The sequence below is a fragment of the Mauremys mutica genome, chromosome 5 (assembly GCF_020497125.1).
Source record: "Mauremys mutica isolate MM-2020 ecotype Southern chromosome 5, ASM2049712v1, whole genome shotgun sequence".
Taxonomy (NCBI): domain Eukaryota; kingdom Metazoa; phylum Chordata; order Testudines; family Geoemydidae; genus Mauremys; species Mauremys mutica.
The window spans coordinates 41,115,785-41,130,965 of NC_059076.1; the positions used below are offsets into that span (position 1 = coordinate 41,115,785).

At 37.4% G+C, this 15,181-nt stretch overlaps 1 protein-coding gene across 1 annotated transcript in view; it reads right to left on the reverse strand.

The window, feature by feature from the left end:
• The window catches only part of LOC123372070 (bifunctional heparan sulfate N-deacetylase/N-sulfotransferase 4-like), a 189,028-nt gene that overhangs the window by 104,488 nt on the left and 69,359 nt on the right, over positions 1 to 15,181 (reverse strand). Inside the window, exons 4-5 of the mRNA XM_045020049.1 lie at positions 14,855 to 14,942; positions 7,256 to 7,410 (exon numbers count right to left, since the gene is read on the reverse strand). Of these exons, the coding sequence (XP_044875984.1) occupies positions 7,256 to 7,410; positions 14,855 to 14,942 (243 nt within the window). The remainder of the gene's footprint in view (positions 1 to 7,255; positions 7,411 to 14,854; positions 14,943 to 15,181) is intronic.

The following is a 15,181-nucleotide window of genomic DNA, read 5'->3' on the forward strand; positions in this document are numbered from 1 at the left end:
ACTATTTAGTCCACTGTTGATAATGTTATGTTAAATGATGAAGTAGTTAACACTCCAGCTGCAGGCACCTTCCTGAACTTTTTCTATCCTGTCAAAAAAAGAGGTGATATCCTGGATACACCACATTTTAAACTGTCACCTAGCAGTATTAGGAGATTTACATAAGCTATTACCTACTTTTAGCAGTGAGATATTTTTCTAATATTGTTGAGCCTGAGTGAGATTTCCTTCAGGAGGTTTTTTTAAACTAAGCCAGTGTAATGTACAATTTTGTTTATTTTTTATTTGCATTTATATTGGTGAATACATGTGCCCTCATCGTGGTTGTCAATTCATACAAGAACTTTTTGTGTTATATTTTATCCGGTTATGACAGTTGATTTTTTAAAAGGTCTCATTTTCTGAATAATTCTTAAACACTGTTAATTGCATACAAATTTCTGTTTGCAGAATTAAATAACTTAGTTTGATTTTAAACTTTTTCTTTTTAATCTAGTTGAAAATTTTCCATTTAGACATGATCCTTTAGCAAATGGTTTTGAGCAGATTAGTATCAAGAAGATGAAGTTCACAAAATGGAAAGTTAAAATAAGTGTGTGAGCTTTGTGGCAGTTAGTTCTAGACATCAAGGTGATTTGGTGTGCTTGAACACAGGAGTTGTTTTGTATCTATTGTGGATTAGGTTGCATTATACGTAGATGAATATAGATATGGTTCTGTAATTTTACAACAAAAACAAAATGCCACATCTGCCTACATTGATTGCCAGGAAAGAGGCTTATGTGGTTAAGACAGTGGATGTAGGCTCAGGAGACCTAGGTTGAGTTCCTAGTTCTACCACAGATTTTTTGAGTGACTGTGAAAAAGTCACTTAGTCTCTTCATGCCTCTGTTCTTCCTCTCTAAAATGGGGACAATATTCTTTTCACATGGTCTTTGTCTATTTGGACTGTAAGCTAATTGGAGCAAGGTCTATCAGTTGTTATGTGCACATGTAGTGCCTAGCACAATGGGACTCTGTGCACTACTAACATAATATTATCAGTCAGCTTTTAGCCACAGTTTTGCATAGTAGATAAATAGTTTCATATTCTAGGGGTTTGGCTATATGAATAATTAGACTAGGGCAAGCTTGGGTATGAATCTAGACATATCATCCTGACATGATTTAAGGGCATGCCTATACAGATAGCGCTGCAGTGGTGCAGCTGCCCTGATGCGGCTGTGCCGCTGCCGCGTATGTGTGAAGACACTCTAGGCTGATGGGAGAGAGCTCTCCCGTTGGCATAATAAAACCACCTCTGCGAACGGCAAAAGCTCTCCTACTAACATATCACTGTGCACTTGAGAGCTTCTGTTAATGTAACTTATGTCACTCAGGGGCATGTTTTATTCACATAAGTTATGCCGACATACGCTGTAGTGCAGACATAGCCATAGTGTTCCTGTGCACCCATCAGATGTGCATTAACAGTTGATCAGATCTCTTTGAAACAGGACTAAATCAAAGTGCATTAGTGAGCATCTGAAGGATACACATGAAGATTTAGTCTGCAGTTGACTAGATTCATACACCTGCTTGCAATGACCTAAATGTTTGTGCAGAGTACAGCTTTCCTTTTAGCAACTACTGCCACAAAAGAAAAGGAGCAGAGAGACAGAGTGGGAATGCTATCTCTGTTAGGGAACAGAGCTGAAGATGGAGCCAAAATGAAGCAAGGTGGGAGGTTGTGAATGGAAAAAACTGAGTAGGGGAAGAACAGAGTGGGTAAAGGGAGTGGTTGAAAGTCCAAAATAATTTGTTGACCAAGTGGTCAGTCCTAGAATAATGCATGTTCATTGTCCTGATGTTAAGTAGCTAGAACTACTTACCAATCACAAATAAAAGGACATCAGCTGTGCAGTCAATGGTGGATTCTGCATACACTCAACGAAACTATTACAGACAATACAGATGCCATAAAAATCCACTGCATCCAACTTTCCCAGCCCTAACTACCGATACTGAAAATAAGATGACTCAGAAGCCCAGCAATGTGTAGACACTCTGCACCTGAAATGTAGTCACTGACTTGCTCAATTTGTATTTGGTATTTTTAAAAATGTTGCAGGTTTCTCTGTGGTTTTGGCAGTTGAAAAGTTCTAGGAACAAAAGGGTGGCAAGGCTGGGATTATAAAGGGGAAATTCAAAATAACGTACATTACTACAGACAACCTGAATCTGGTGTTGTTTTGCATATTAATTTATCTTAACATTAACTCAAGAATACGCTTGCCTCTTTTTGTGGTCTATATCCACAACAATGTTTATCTTGCATCTGCATCATTTTCAGTGCCATCTGCATTTCAGCATCCCAAGGAAATACTCACTAGCTGACACTAATTGAGACAAAAGAAAAAGGTGAAGCCCTGGGATTAAATAAATTCCATTTGTTGTCGTCAGATAAGGATGTACAACAGGGCAGAAATGAAAGTTTTGTGACTAAAGGAGAGGGGAGGAAAGTAGGAAATCTTGCTTTGCTCTGTCTGTGGTGACTGTGTTGCAGTCTTTGTATGTGATTTGAAAAGTCACTTACTTCTATGTCTTGGTGCTTCTATCTGAAAATTGGAGATCATAATACTTATCTTTTCAGTTTGCAAGGTTTAATTCATTACTGTGGGTAAAGCACTGTGAGCTTTTCACATAGAAATCTTTATGGAAGTGCAAAGTATGAGAATCAAATCAAACCAATTATTAACAAACTGTACCTTCCATTTCCTGGATCCAGTTGTGATATGTGATGTCACATTCATATTTACATAGATAATCTTTGACTTATGTAATTGGGAAATTGAGCACTTGTGTGTGGGGAATGAAGCATGGGCATGCAAGGGCAAGAATAGTGCCCACTGCCTACAATCTGGGGAGGAGACAGAACATGAATATGAATGTACTGGGTTATTTACCAAGGAAACAGAATAAGGCTTTAAACTTTTCCCCTCCCCATGCAACAGTAATATTGCCTAGATTAGACAAGGCAAACCCTGGTAGATTTGTGTTAATACATTTTGACTGATATGGACAATTCATTTCCTTTCGTTATTACTTTCTAACTCTCGCAGAGCATTCTGTCAGTGGTGTAAATTCCTTAGAGGGTGAGAATATTGCCATGAAAACAGCCACTTGACAGGTAAGAGATGCAGCATCTGAGGCTAAAACAAATTCTACTGCTGATCCCAGCTGCCATGCAAAATCATTCACACATATGTGTAATATAGCTTTGCTGCTACTGAGAACTTCCTTAACTTTTCACCATGCCCTGGTGAGATGTTGCATAATTTTCAGTCCTGCTCTATCTCAGAAAATGTTGTTCATCCATCAACCAATTGTTAAATGGTATAAATATTAACAGTCCTTTCTGATATGCAAAATATTTGTGTGCCCTTATCAAAAGTGGTATTTTACAGTTGCAAACATTTCAACTCTGTGGTGATTTTTAAAGTCTAATTAACTGACTTGAAAATATAATTTTGCAAAAACACTTACATGAGGAGGGAAATTATTATCCCCATTTTATAGATGGCATACTGAAGTACAAGTCACAAAGCAAATCAGTGGTAGAGCTGAGAATAGACCTCAGTCATTTTTATTTGACTCAAACCCCTACTCTGAACCATAGATCCTGCTCCCTACCTAGAATTTGTACATATAGATCCCCAGAAACAGCAGAATATGTATACAGTACAAGAGGATGCAATGCATCTATATATTTAAACCTTCATGTAATAATGTAAACTATTACCATGGGTTTCATATGCAGTGACTGAACTGGCTAGTGTTCATTAAGCTTGGCTTTCATTCAGAGTAAGGATTCTGTTACAATAAAGAACATTAAGGTGCCACAAGTACTCCTGTTTTTATTAAATCATTGTTTCTCCAAGAACTGTCCTACTGGGCCTAATCAAAAGCTTATTGAAATTAGTGGGAATCTTATTGATTTCAGCGTAGGTTTACTGTAAATGGAATCTGCATACCAAAAGGCACTGTAGTGATTCAACTTCTGTTCTAATTTATTATAAATGAGCTTCACAATATATGAGATCACAAAAAGTAGGCATCACTGTATTTCATTTAAAATGTTAACACCAAGCTGTTCTCAAAAGTCCCGATGAAGCAATTATCTAAGATGTGCAATTGCTCCATTAACAGAGCCTTCTCAAATAGAATGATTTCCTCTAAGACCCTTTTTAAAAAAAAAAAAAAAGGCAAAAAACCCCACCCATACTCTACTGTCCCAGCCCCAGTCAGCTTCCTCAGGAAATGGTTACACCTTTATGCAAAAGCTTCCAAAGTATAATCTTTACTGATGTTTTGTAGTAAGGGTGGAATTCAGTGGATGGATGAGTGACACACAAGAAAATAGCACAAAAATACGAGAAGGACTCCATGTAAACATAATAATCAATAATGAAAAATAAGTGTGGAAACTTCTGCTTGCCTTATTTATTCTTGTTAATTAATTCAACTGCTAATTTGGATTTAGAATCTGAAGTAAAGAGTAATGATCATTGTAAAGGGATTAGCTTTTGGTTCTTGTGAGAGATCTGAAAAAATGTATTAGAGAGGTAGGGAATGCGATTTTCAAACAAGGCAAGATGTTAAGAATGAGAAAGGAGAGGAGGATGCAAGATTACTCAGAGTTCATGGCTGCCAGGGCTGCGTTAGATATCAAGGAGGTTGTCATGTCAGGAAGATAAATTTCTCCCACAGAGAGGATTTCACATGAAGCTTTTGAAAAGAAGTGTTCTCATAAGTAAATTGTACAGCTATTATAGAATTCAGTGCTAAGAGGTCAGTACAACCCATGTCCAACCACTAGAAGGAAATAAGACTATAATGACACCAGCCTTTCATTTTCTTTAGCTCCTTATTTATGGGTACCCTTAGGAGCCCCTGCCATTCAATGAAAATGATTAGAGAGAGAAAGTATTGCCTTTGTAGTTAAGGCTGCAACCAAATTCTATGACAAGCCCTGCTTTTAGCCCACCTTATAAATTTTGGTATTAAATATAGTTGACCTGAACATTGTTAGATTTAATCCAATTACTGAGGAGAATTTTCCCGAGAGGTTTAAAGAAAATGGGGCAAAAAAATGTTTGAGTTACAGGTCATGAAAATTACTTTGGACTTTTAAATGTGCACTGTGTCTAACATTTGTTTATGTCCCTCTCACTCATAAACAGTATCACACAACCCCTTCAAACGTTCTATAAAGTTAAATTCCTGAAGATTTGTGCATGATTTAATTTGAAGAAACAGGTTGTAATTACACAGACTTATAAATGATTGTTCTATTGAATTTTAATTATTGTATAGAAGTGTGACAGAGTAATTTGTCCATTGTTGGTTACTTCTGGTTTAAAGGAATGTAAGCATCCTTCTATGGAGTGGGTGCACTTAAAAGCACATTGTTATATTCCTTTACAGGAGATTCAGTAAATAGCATAGCTGCATGGGGTTAGGGGTGTAGTTACAGCTTTGGGATCATTTTTTGAGCTGGTCCCAAAACTCAAAATTTTGGAAGTACAGTTTGGATAAAAAACCCAAACATTTGGATGTTTGCTAAAACATATCAAGTGTCTTAAATCCATGGGTCTGCAAAGGGGCTTGGAAGTTTCCAAAAATATCATTTCCTGGTTTTTGGTTTTGCTTTGGGTTCCAGGTGGAACCCAGCAATTTATAATCATACAGAAATAGAAAATAATGAAAGGAAAAGCCCATCTAAACTTCAAAGTTTTAGTTTGATTTTAACTTTTGAGTAATGTTCCAATGTTTGCAATGTGGTATGGAGGTCATTGGGGGGGAAAAACACTAACAAGCAAGGGAAGCTTTTTCTTCCTGTTCTGTTTTAAATTATGTTTCCTTGACTCCCTGGGAGTTTTATGCTCCCTTCCCTCAGAGAAGGGAAAGGGAGCATAATGGTCTCTGCAAATGGTAGATCCTCTGAGAGTTTGTGTACTCTAAGCAGCAGGCTAAATGACAATGCCATTCTGCTCTTTCGAGTGACTTTGGTTGCTTGGAGTTGCAATGCTTTGTCAAGAACCACATAATGTCTTTTCCAAAGAAAAGATTTATAGATTTTGTTTCTCTCTCTTTGTTATGCTGACTAACCAAGTAGAATTGTTCTGGATGGACTCTAAAGAGCTTTCAACATTACTTTACCATAAAATTGTACTGAGCTCCATCCAGTGCTTGAGGGACAGCTCTTAAAAAGTTAAGAGTACAAACAGGCTAAATCAAACATCATTATGCATCAACACCACCAAGATACAGACTAGCTATTTAAAAGGCACATTTTCAAAGACTTGCATAGGTTTTTAAAGAAGCCATGTAAAATCTTGCGATTTCATTTCTCATCCCCTTCATCTGCTTGAGGTGGCTTCACAGAAAACTTCAAATTCTATGCAAGACTCTAAGTAAATCCCTCAATTCACCTAATGTCCAACCTCCTGTCCCTGACGCCACCCCATATATCTGTACTATATATCAGGAAGCAGATTTCCTATTTCTAATGGTCCTCCTTAAGCTACAAGGTGGAGGAACAGGCTAACTGACTGTCCCTGAAGGCATTACATAACCAATCTGCTGCTTGTAGGCCACCACATCCTGAAAAGACTATTTAAGAAAAGGGGTTGCTCCTTAATGAGGGATAAAATAATGGCAAAACTAAGGTTTGGTTCACATTATAGGTAAAGCCTCCTATTTGTTCCCCAGTACTTTCCTATGAAGTGGTGACCATACACCCTTGTGACCATACACCCTCCCATGTGCCTCCTCATAGCATGGCACAGGGCAGTAAAAGCTCCACTTCTGTTTCCCTCCTTATCTCGCACTGACTCACCCAGCCTCCAACATCTTCAGAGGTGAGGTGACATAACTTTCCCACTTCCAGGGTAACCAATGCCCAATATAAGCATGAAGAAATGCAAACCCTCCCCTTCCCCCAGGAAGGCCCTGATAGGCAGCCATCTTCCTTGGCTCCTGGACACAGACAACCTTCTTTTCCCACAGTAAGAGCTAAAGTTCTCCTCTCCCTCTCAGCCAGGCAGCAAGTGAGCAGGGTTTCCCCTTTTTAGCTCCTCCGGCATAGCCTACACCAACTTCAGGTGTCATGGGGCAGGGTTGATTGCCACCCCCTCCCAGGCACAGCCCATTGACTCTTTCCTGACTCAGGAGGGCTTGCAGTCTATCAAACCTTCTTATAACTTTTACTCACTAGTGCAAAGTCCTTGTTGAGAATCATCTGCTCCACCAGTGATGACTCATTATGGAACAGATGAGGCTGCATGTGACTCCACATATGGGGAAACCACCAGAACTCATCTACAGACCCCAATAACAGGTCATCACCTTCATCCTCCTCTTCAGTTCCTGCAAAATAAGAAAGAAATAATAATAATTGTACAGTGAAAGTGCAAGTAACTGCATTTTTAAACCAGACAGATGACTGCCTCACCAATTGTAATGTAATAAATTTGGTGCAATTACACTGCTGTGTTAAGGAAAGGATGATAGGAAGAGTTATGTTTGGTATTTCCCTCCCTATTTATATTATATTAATTTATAACAATGACAACTAACTTTCAAGGGCAGGCTCAAAAGGAGAACCAAGGTCCAGGAGTAACCAAAAGTCCATGTTGCCTACTGTTGGAAAGTGGGCAGTCATGATCTCTCTCATTTGGTCTTCAAATTGCTACCAGGAGAAGAGAAAATCAGATCTGAACTACTTTTTCTCATGAGCTGTGGCTGACTCTTGGAATAGTACTAATGTGATTCTTAGGTGAAAGAGCATATTTATCTGGGCTGGTGTATATGCACAGGCAGCAGTAGAAACCAGACATTTACATTTTATGAAAACTCAGAACAAAACCAAAAGAAACTCCCACTAAGATCCTCATCAAACTGAAGTCTGATATATTTTGATGAAATCAGAAACAAGAGAAATATGAATCAGTTTTATAAAGTAAGTAGGCAGAAAAGTAAATCTATAATAGGGCTTTGAAAAATCTACTCAATTTGCAAGTGCAGGGTAGAGTTTTCCTTGGTATGCCATCTTTTTTGCAGAATTTAAGCTTTCATTTTAAATTAAAGTTAATAGTCCATGTTAGTGAAGACGTGTGTCACAATTCAGGATGAAGAAAGCACATATGGTTACCAGAGTGAGTGAAAATTTTTGTCTTAAACTTTTTTCTCTGAAAAATGCAGATTCAGGTCAACTGAAATTGTCAGTTTCTGCAAATTGCTTCAGGAGAAAAAAGAAAAGAAAATGGAAATGTCAAAATAATTCATATTGACGTTTTTAAAATTAAATATTCTGATTTTGTGTTAGAATCGCAAGGGCACTTGGTGGCATTCGGAAAAGCAAGTAGGAGAAGGTGCTGACTTTTCTCCTCCCTGTGATAGCCCAATAGTTAGGCTACTCAGCTCCGATGTGGGAGACCTCGGTTTAAGTCCCTGCTCTGGAGCAGAGACTTGTAGCCAGGTCTTCCCCTTCTAGGTGAGTGCTCAAACCACCAGGCTAGAGAGTCATTCTTTTTCAGTTTGGGGCTCAATGAATATTTAATTATTAAAGAGAGTGGAACAGCTTCAACAGAAGTGATTGAGAAAGCCCTACACAAGAATAACCACGGGACTATAGAGTAAGGTACTTACCTATAATAAGTCCCTTATTGGGCATACGGGGTCACCAGGACCAACACAAGCACCATTCACAAAACAGTGGTGAAGTCCCCTAGTGATTCTAGCCCTTCATTTTCAAAGGTCCTTTACTTTATTAAACAAAATTTTTAAAAGTTTCATTTTGCTTTACCTGAAACAAATGTTGTTTTCTTCTATTTTTCAGAACTGCCGATGAACTGAAAAGCCAGTTATTTGTACAACTCAAGTGGTTACAACAAAGAAGATCTTCAAAATGAGAAATGACATAGGGCTACTTTCTAGAATCTGCAGACAGGTAGCCCCGTGCTTTTTAAAATGTGAATGGCTACATTAAGTCTCACTAACTTCATCCTCAAATCAACTATTAAAACTTCAGTCAGTTTACTGGCAGCATTCTTTCTAGTTCCTTTACCATTTTATATTAAGAGCTTTTATTTAGCTTAAGACATATCTTTACTTTTCACAAACAGATTCATTATAGCACACATAGATTGCTTTCTTTTTTAGAAGTCTTTCAACACTGCAAAACTAATTACAAAGGAAGTGGTTTGTGGTCAGTCATCCTTATTCACTTTCACAGCAGGTATTAGAAATATAAGTGTTCAATGTTTTATTTACATTTGTATTTAATCTCTGCAATGTTTTGAAGAATACTTCTGTACAATGAGTGTATCACTGTCTTTCTTTTGGTGCTCTACTAATCTATGTATATATGATTATTTGTAGCACAGTACAGGTAGAAGAATACATACCAAATACACTATATGACACTTAGTTATGTTGGTGAGAGTTTTCTCTTCAGATAAAAGAACAGGAGTACTTGTGGCACCTTAGAGACTAACAAATTTATTTGGGCATAAGCTTTCGTGGGCTAAAACCTACTTCATCAGATCCATGCAGTGGAAAAATAGAGTAGGAAGATTATATATACATAGAGAACATGAAAAAATGGGTGTTGCCATAGCAACTCTAACGAGACTAATCAATTAAGGTGGGCTATTATCAGCAGGAGAAAAATTTTTTTTTAGTGATAATCAGGATGGCCCATGTCAAACAGTTGACCAGAAGGTGTGAATAACAGTAGGGGGAAAACTAGCATGGGGAAATAGTTTTTACTTTGTGTAATGACCCATCCACTCCCAGTCTTTATTCAAGCCAAATTTAATGGTGTCCAGTTTGCAAATTATTTCCAATTCTGTGCAGTTTCTCATTGGAGTCTGTTTTTGAAGTTTTTTATTGGAGAATTGCGACTTTTAGGTCTGTAAGTGAATGACCAGGGAGGTTGAAGTGTTCTCCGACTGATTTTTGAATGTTATAATTCTTGACGTCTGAGTTGTGTCCATCGCCATCAGAGGCTCGTTCACCTGCACAGCTATCAATGTGATATATGCCATCATGTGCCAGCAATGCCCCTCTGCCATGTACATTGGCCAAATCGGACAGTCTCTATGCAAAAGAATAAATGGACACAAATCAGATGTCACTACACAACTTTTTTTCTCCTGCTGATAATAGCCCACCTTAATTGATTACTCTCGTTAGAGCTGGTATGGCAACACCAATTTTTTCGTATTCTCTGTGTGTATATCTATATCTATATATCTTTTTACTGTATTTTCCACTGCATGCATCCGATGAAGTAGGTTTTAGCCCATGAAGCTTATGCCCAAATTAATTTGTTAGTCTCTAAGGTGCCACAAATACTCCTCATTCTTTTTGCTGTTACAGAGTAACACGGCTACCACTTTGAAACCTGTCCATTCTAATTCAATATACTCCATTCTAATTCTTTTAAAGAAAACAATTCCTTGTCCAAAAGAGATGTTAGTGGCTGTTATTTCGGTATGCACTCTCTGGCTAATAAACATGTTTTTGTTCATGTTTTGTATATGCACACACATATATACAGGTGGGAGACATTGTCAGAGAGGCAGAAACGGATGGTGATATTAGCAACATATTTTTGAAAGGGTCTAGCGGGGAGAGAGATGAGAGTCTGTGAGACCATCAGAAAAACACTTTAATAGTTCAAGTGGAGAAGACTCATGTTTGGTTCAGGGTTTCAGAAGTAGTGATGGAGAGGAGAAAGATAGATATTAGAGATGTTACATAGGATTAGGGCAAGTTTAACTCAGGCATTTAACATAATATAGGTAAGAATGAAGTAAAGTTAGAAAAAAGGAAGCAGTAATATGTGAATATTTAAAATAATTAGAATAAGATTACAAAATAGTTTCCTTTACAAAACTCATTTTTTGGACTCAGATTTTCCTGGGGTAGTCTCCTCCTGATGACTATTTTTTTTTATATAACATTTGAGTACAATATGTCAACCATTTTTTCACGGTGGTGAAGATTTAGAAAGATAACACAATACTTCCTATTTTTTTTAAGCTCAAACAGCCTTAAGGCAGAGCTGCAAGAAAACAACAAAAATGCTTGAGATTTGAAACTTACATGGAGACCTATTACCCTTGTATGTCTTTAAAAAGAAAATTTTAATTTAGTAAAATAAAAGAAAGTTATTGAAAGTTTTCCACCCAAAGTTTTTTAAAATGGAAAATTGTTGTTTTCTAAAACGTGAAAAGTCACAATTTTCTGTAACAAAAAATCCTCATTTTCCAACAGCTGTCGTAATGAATATTTGAAAATTATGAAGTGAAGAAGTGCAGTAGTTTTTCGTTAAATCAGTAGACATGCATTTTCAGAGAGAAGCAGTGTAAGTGCACACTTTTCCAAACTGGTTTACTGACAGTAAATGCTCCTAATTTTAATGTTCCTAATTTTAATGCTAATGTTCTTCAAACATCTCTTGTTTTAGAAATCTCTGTCAATCTTAAATCTGAAGCTATGTGTGAAGAAGAATCAGTAGTTTTAAAGTTATGAGCAATTAATTTGGCAGATCCTGGGAACACTAACTCAGATACCCAGATAACGGTATATACATGCAGAGGAAATGCATACTTAGTCTGTATTACTAATAGACACTAGTCAACTCTTCCTGGTGCCTTTTAGTCTACAAGTGCACAGTTTACTTCTAGTAGTAAACTGTGCACTTGTAGACTAAAAGGCACCAGCAAAGGACATCAATTTTCCTATATCACTCAATTGCCTGTTAATAGAAATGTGTGTCAGCATGAAGAATATAAGCAATTAGTGTATAAGGTTAGTATAATTATATGTGGGCACCCAAATGAAGAGGTGTAGGTGCAGTACAGGTCAGTGATCTCTTGATTAATACATATAATTATTTAATTTGCTAACAGATTCACATGATTATTTCCTTCTTGTAGTTTTCAACTGATCGGAGTTTTGGAAGATAGTACAAAATTGTGCATTAAGGAAAAGTCAATAAGGCACAACAGTTAATGTCCTAATAAAACATGTCGTGCCTCTTACATTAAAAGCCTCTTTTGAGTAATCAAGCCATGTTTACAGTAATTAAAGAATACCTTTCCATGTTTTATTTATAATGAGTCAATAACGTGGATGTTTGCATGGAGAACACTTGGAAATGTTTCCACTAAGCTGGTATGACACAACAACAATATCACCCAATGAATGAAGTGCTCACTTTAGAACTCACATGCATCACTGAGTACAGACTGCAGCAAGTCTCTTAATGGAGCCAATGACATGCCTCAACTCATTAAGTAACTTTGTACTATTTTAGTAACCCTTATAAATTGCTGGAGAACACACATACATACACTTGAACACATTCTCTCTATGCCAGTTACAATGAAATATTGATAATATTCCAGTCAACTGGGAAGAGAAAACCTGAAGATTACACATGAAGTAATTTTTAGTGAATTGAGGTGGATTAAGAGGAAACTCAAGATTAACAAAAAGAAATAAACCAAAATTGCAAGTCAGTATTTTGAACTGAAAAATGCCCCTAATATCACTACTAATATTAATTTCTAATTAGTATTCAAAATAAATGATCTTTTCCCCACTGATTTTTCCCCTTTTGTATTTCTTGCACTTGCTGGGGTGGGCAAACTGCATCTACTTGAAGAACGGATGTCTATGGAACACTATGGCAGGGCATATATAGAATATAATGGTCTACTTTTGTTTAACTCACCTTGTTATAGATAACACCAATAAGAAATGATTATACAGGCAGGTTAAGATGCAATGGGCAAAATACTGATATCCTTATTTAGTCCTCCGTACTTGGGCAAAACTTCTATTGATTTCACTGAGAGTTTCCTGATTAAAGACTAAGTAAAAACTGGCCAAGGACCTCAGGAATTGGTCCATGATCATGAAGAGCTACATTAGCTACAGCAACTCCCTATAGTTTTTCCTTAATATCACTTTATACCCCATGCCCTGCCAACTTTCTCTGAAAACAAGCTTTTCAATGGCTTTCAAGAGACCTAAATTCTATTCCCAGCTCTGCCACAGACTTGCTGTATGATCTTCAGCAAATCATTTAATCTCTCTTTTCCCTCACATCCTTTGTCTGGTCTATTTAGTCTGTAAACTCTTCTAGGAAGGGATTGTCTCTCACTATGTGTTTGCACAGTGTCTAGTTCAATGGGGCCCTGATTTCAGCTGGGGGAGGTAGGTGTTACAATAACACAAATAAATAATAATTTTGGCCTCTTCACTCTATTCCTCTCTGAAAATCCTCTCCACCTTTTTTCCCCAACCCCTAACACAGGGGTCGGCAACCTTTCAGAAGTGGTGTGCCGAATGTTCATTTATTCACTCTAATTTAAGGTTTCGTGTGCCAGTAATTCATTTTAACATTTTTAGAAGGACTCTTTCTATAAGTCTCTAATATATAACTAAACTATTGTTGTATGTAAAGTAACCAAGGCTTTTAAAATGTTTAAGAAGCTTCCTTTAAAATTAAATTAAAATGCAGAGCCCCCCGGACTGGTGACCAGGACCTGGGCAGTGTGAGTGCCACTGAAAATCAGCTTTTGTGCCGCCTTCGGCACCCGTGCCATAGGTTGCCTACCCCTGCCCTAACATATTCATACTCCAGTTCCTAGCTTTTTAAGCTTATCCCTTCATTCTTTTGCTTCTCTAACTCGTTATTACCTCCTCCAGTCAAATTTCCCAGCTTCTTTAATATAATGCAGCCAACAGTCCCCTTTGCAGTACGGTTGACCTAGTTGGGAAACTATGTATTCAAGAGGTGACACTTCAAACAGGAAAAAATTCTAGGCTTACAATGGAATACTCTGAAAATTGCCTCAGTTCAAACAAGTGGTTGAGTGTGCATCCCACTGGTCCTTCCAGTACTGGGTGTCACATAAGTGATGGTGGGAGATGGAACAGTGAAGAATCTGGACAGCCTAAATGGAGGGACAGGACGGGGGAAAGGGAGTTACCAAGAAGGTTTAAAAAGTGAGGAAAAGGTAGAAAGTGGAAGGGACATTGTACAGAGAAGAAAAGTGGAGGCAGGGAGAAGTGCATGTGAAGGAGACAATTAAGTGCGCTGAATCAGGCAATTCTAATCTTCCAGAGAAACATTGGGTGGGTAAAAGGAATCTATTGGTTACTCAGAGTTAGTAAGGAAAAATATTTTTTTCTTTTAATTTAAATTCGTTTTAATGAAGGTTTGGAATAACAAGGACTTTAAAGACAATTATAATTTTTAAAATTTTCTCCTAATATTATTGCTATAGGGTTGCTTTCTAATCATATTGAGACACGTCATGGTGTCTGTCACATTCAAATATTGCTGCTTCTGAGGAGGTTGTGGCACTCAGTTTTCAGCCTCGTGCTTTTCATTGCACCTGTGATATTGCAAAAAGCCTGGAATGACACCCATGCTGTCTTTCCAGAATTGTTGTCAGTTAATTTGCTTTCCTTATCACCCTAAGACTGACAGGATGCCCTTCAGAAAATGCAAAAACACTTCATATCCTTCAGGGACTGATAAAAAGACTTTTGAAATCAATGGGATTCCTTCCATTGCGTCAGTGGGCCTTGGATTGGACACTAAGTACTTGAGATGATGGAATACAGCACTTTCCCATTGCTCCTCTGAGTCAGCAATGACAAATAGACAGTGCTAAAAACTAGGTTTAAAATCCTGATACCTGATTTAATTGTAGCTACCTGAAAGCATCCTGATTTAAATCCTGATTTAATTGTAGCTACCTGAGAGCACAAAGTTCCTTCTTACCTGTGTGGTAAAACTTTCCTGAAAATCCAAGGTTGAAGGTAAAATTTGCAACCTGAGTGCGCAGTAAATTTTGAGTCTCTAGTAATGCCTGAAATAAATAAGAAATTAACATGCATTTAGAAAAATGAATATAAAATTTAGGAATGCCTCGTATTAAAATTTGTGTCCACTGACGAGACATAAAATTAAGGTCTTCTTTAAATATGTTCTGTGGTTTGTTGTTGGGATCATTCTTTTTTTCTTAAGTCTATTAGTGAATACATTTGGGAATTTAAGAAGGTGAGGGCCCAACACCACTGGCAAGAGTACCTAGCTTTGTAATTTAGA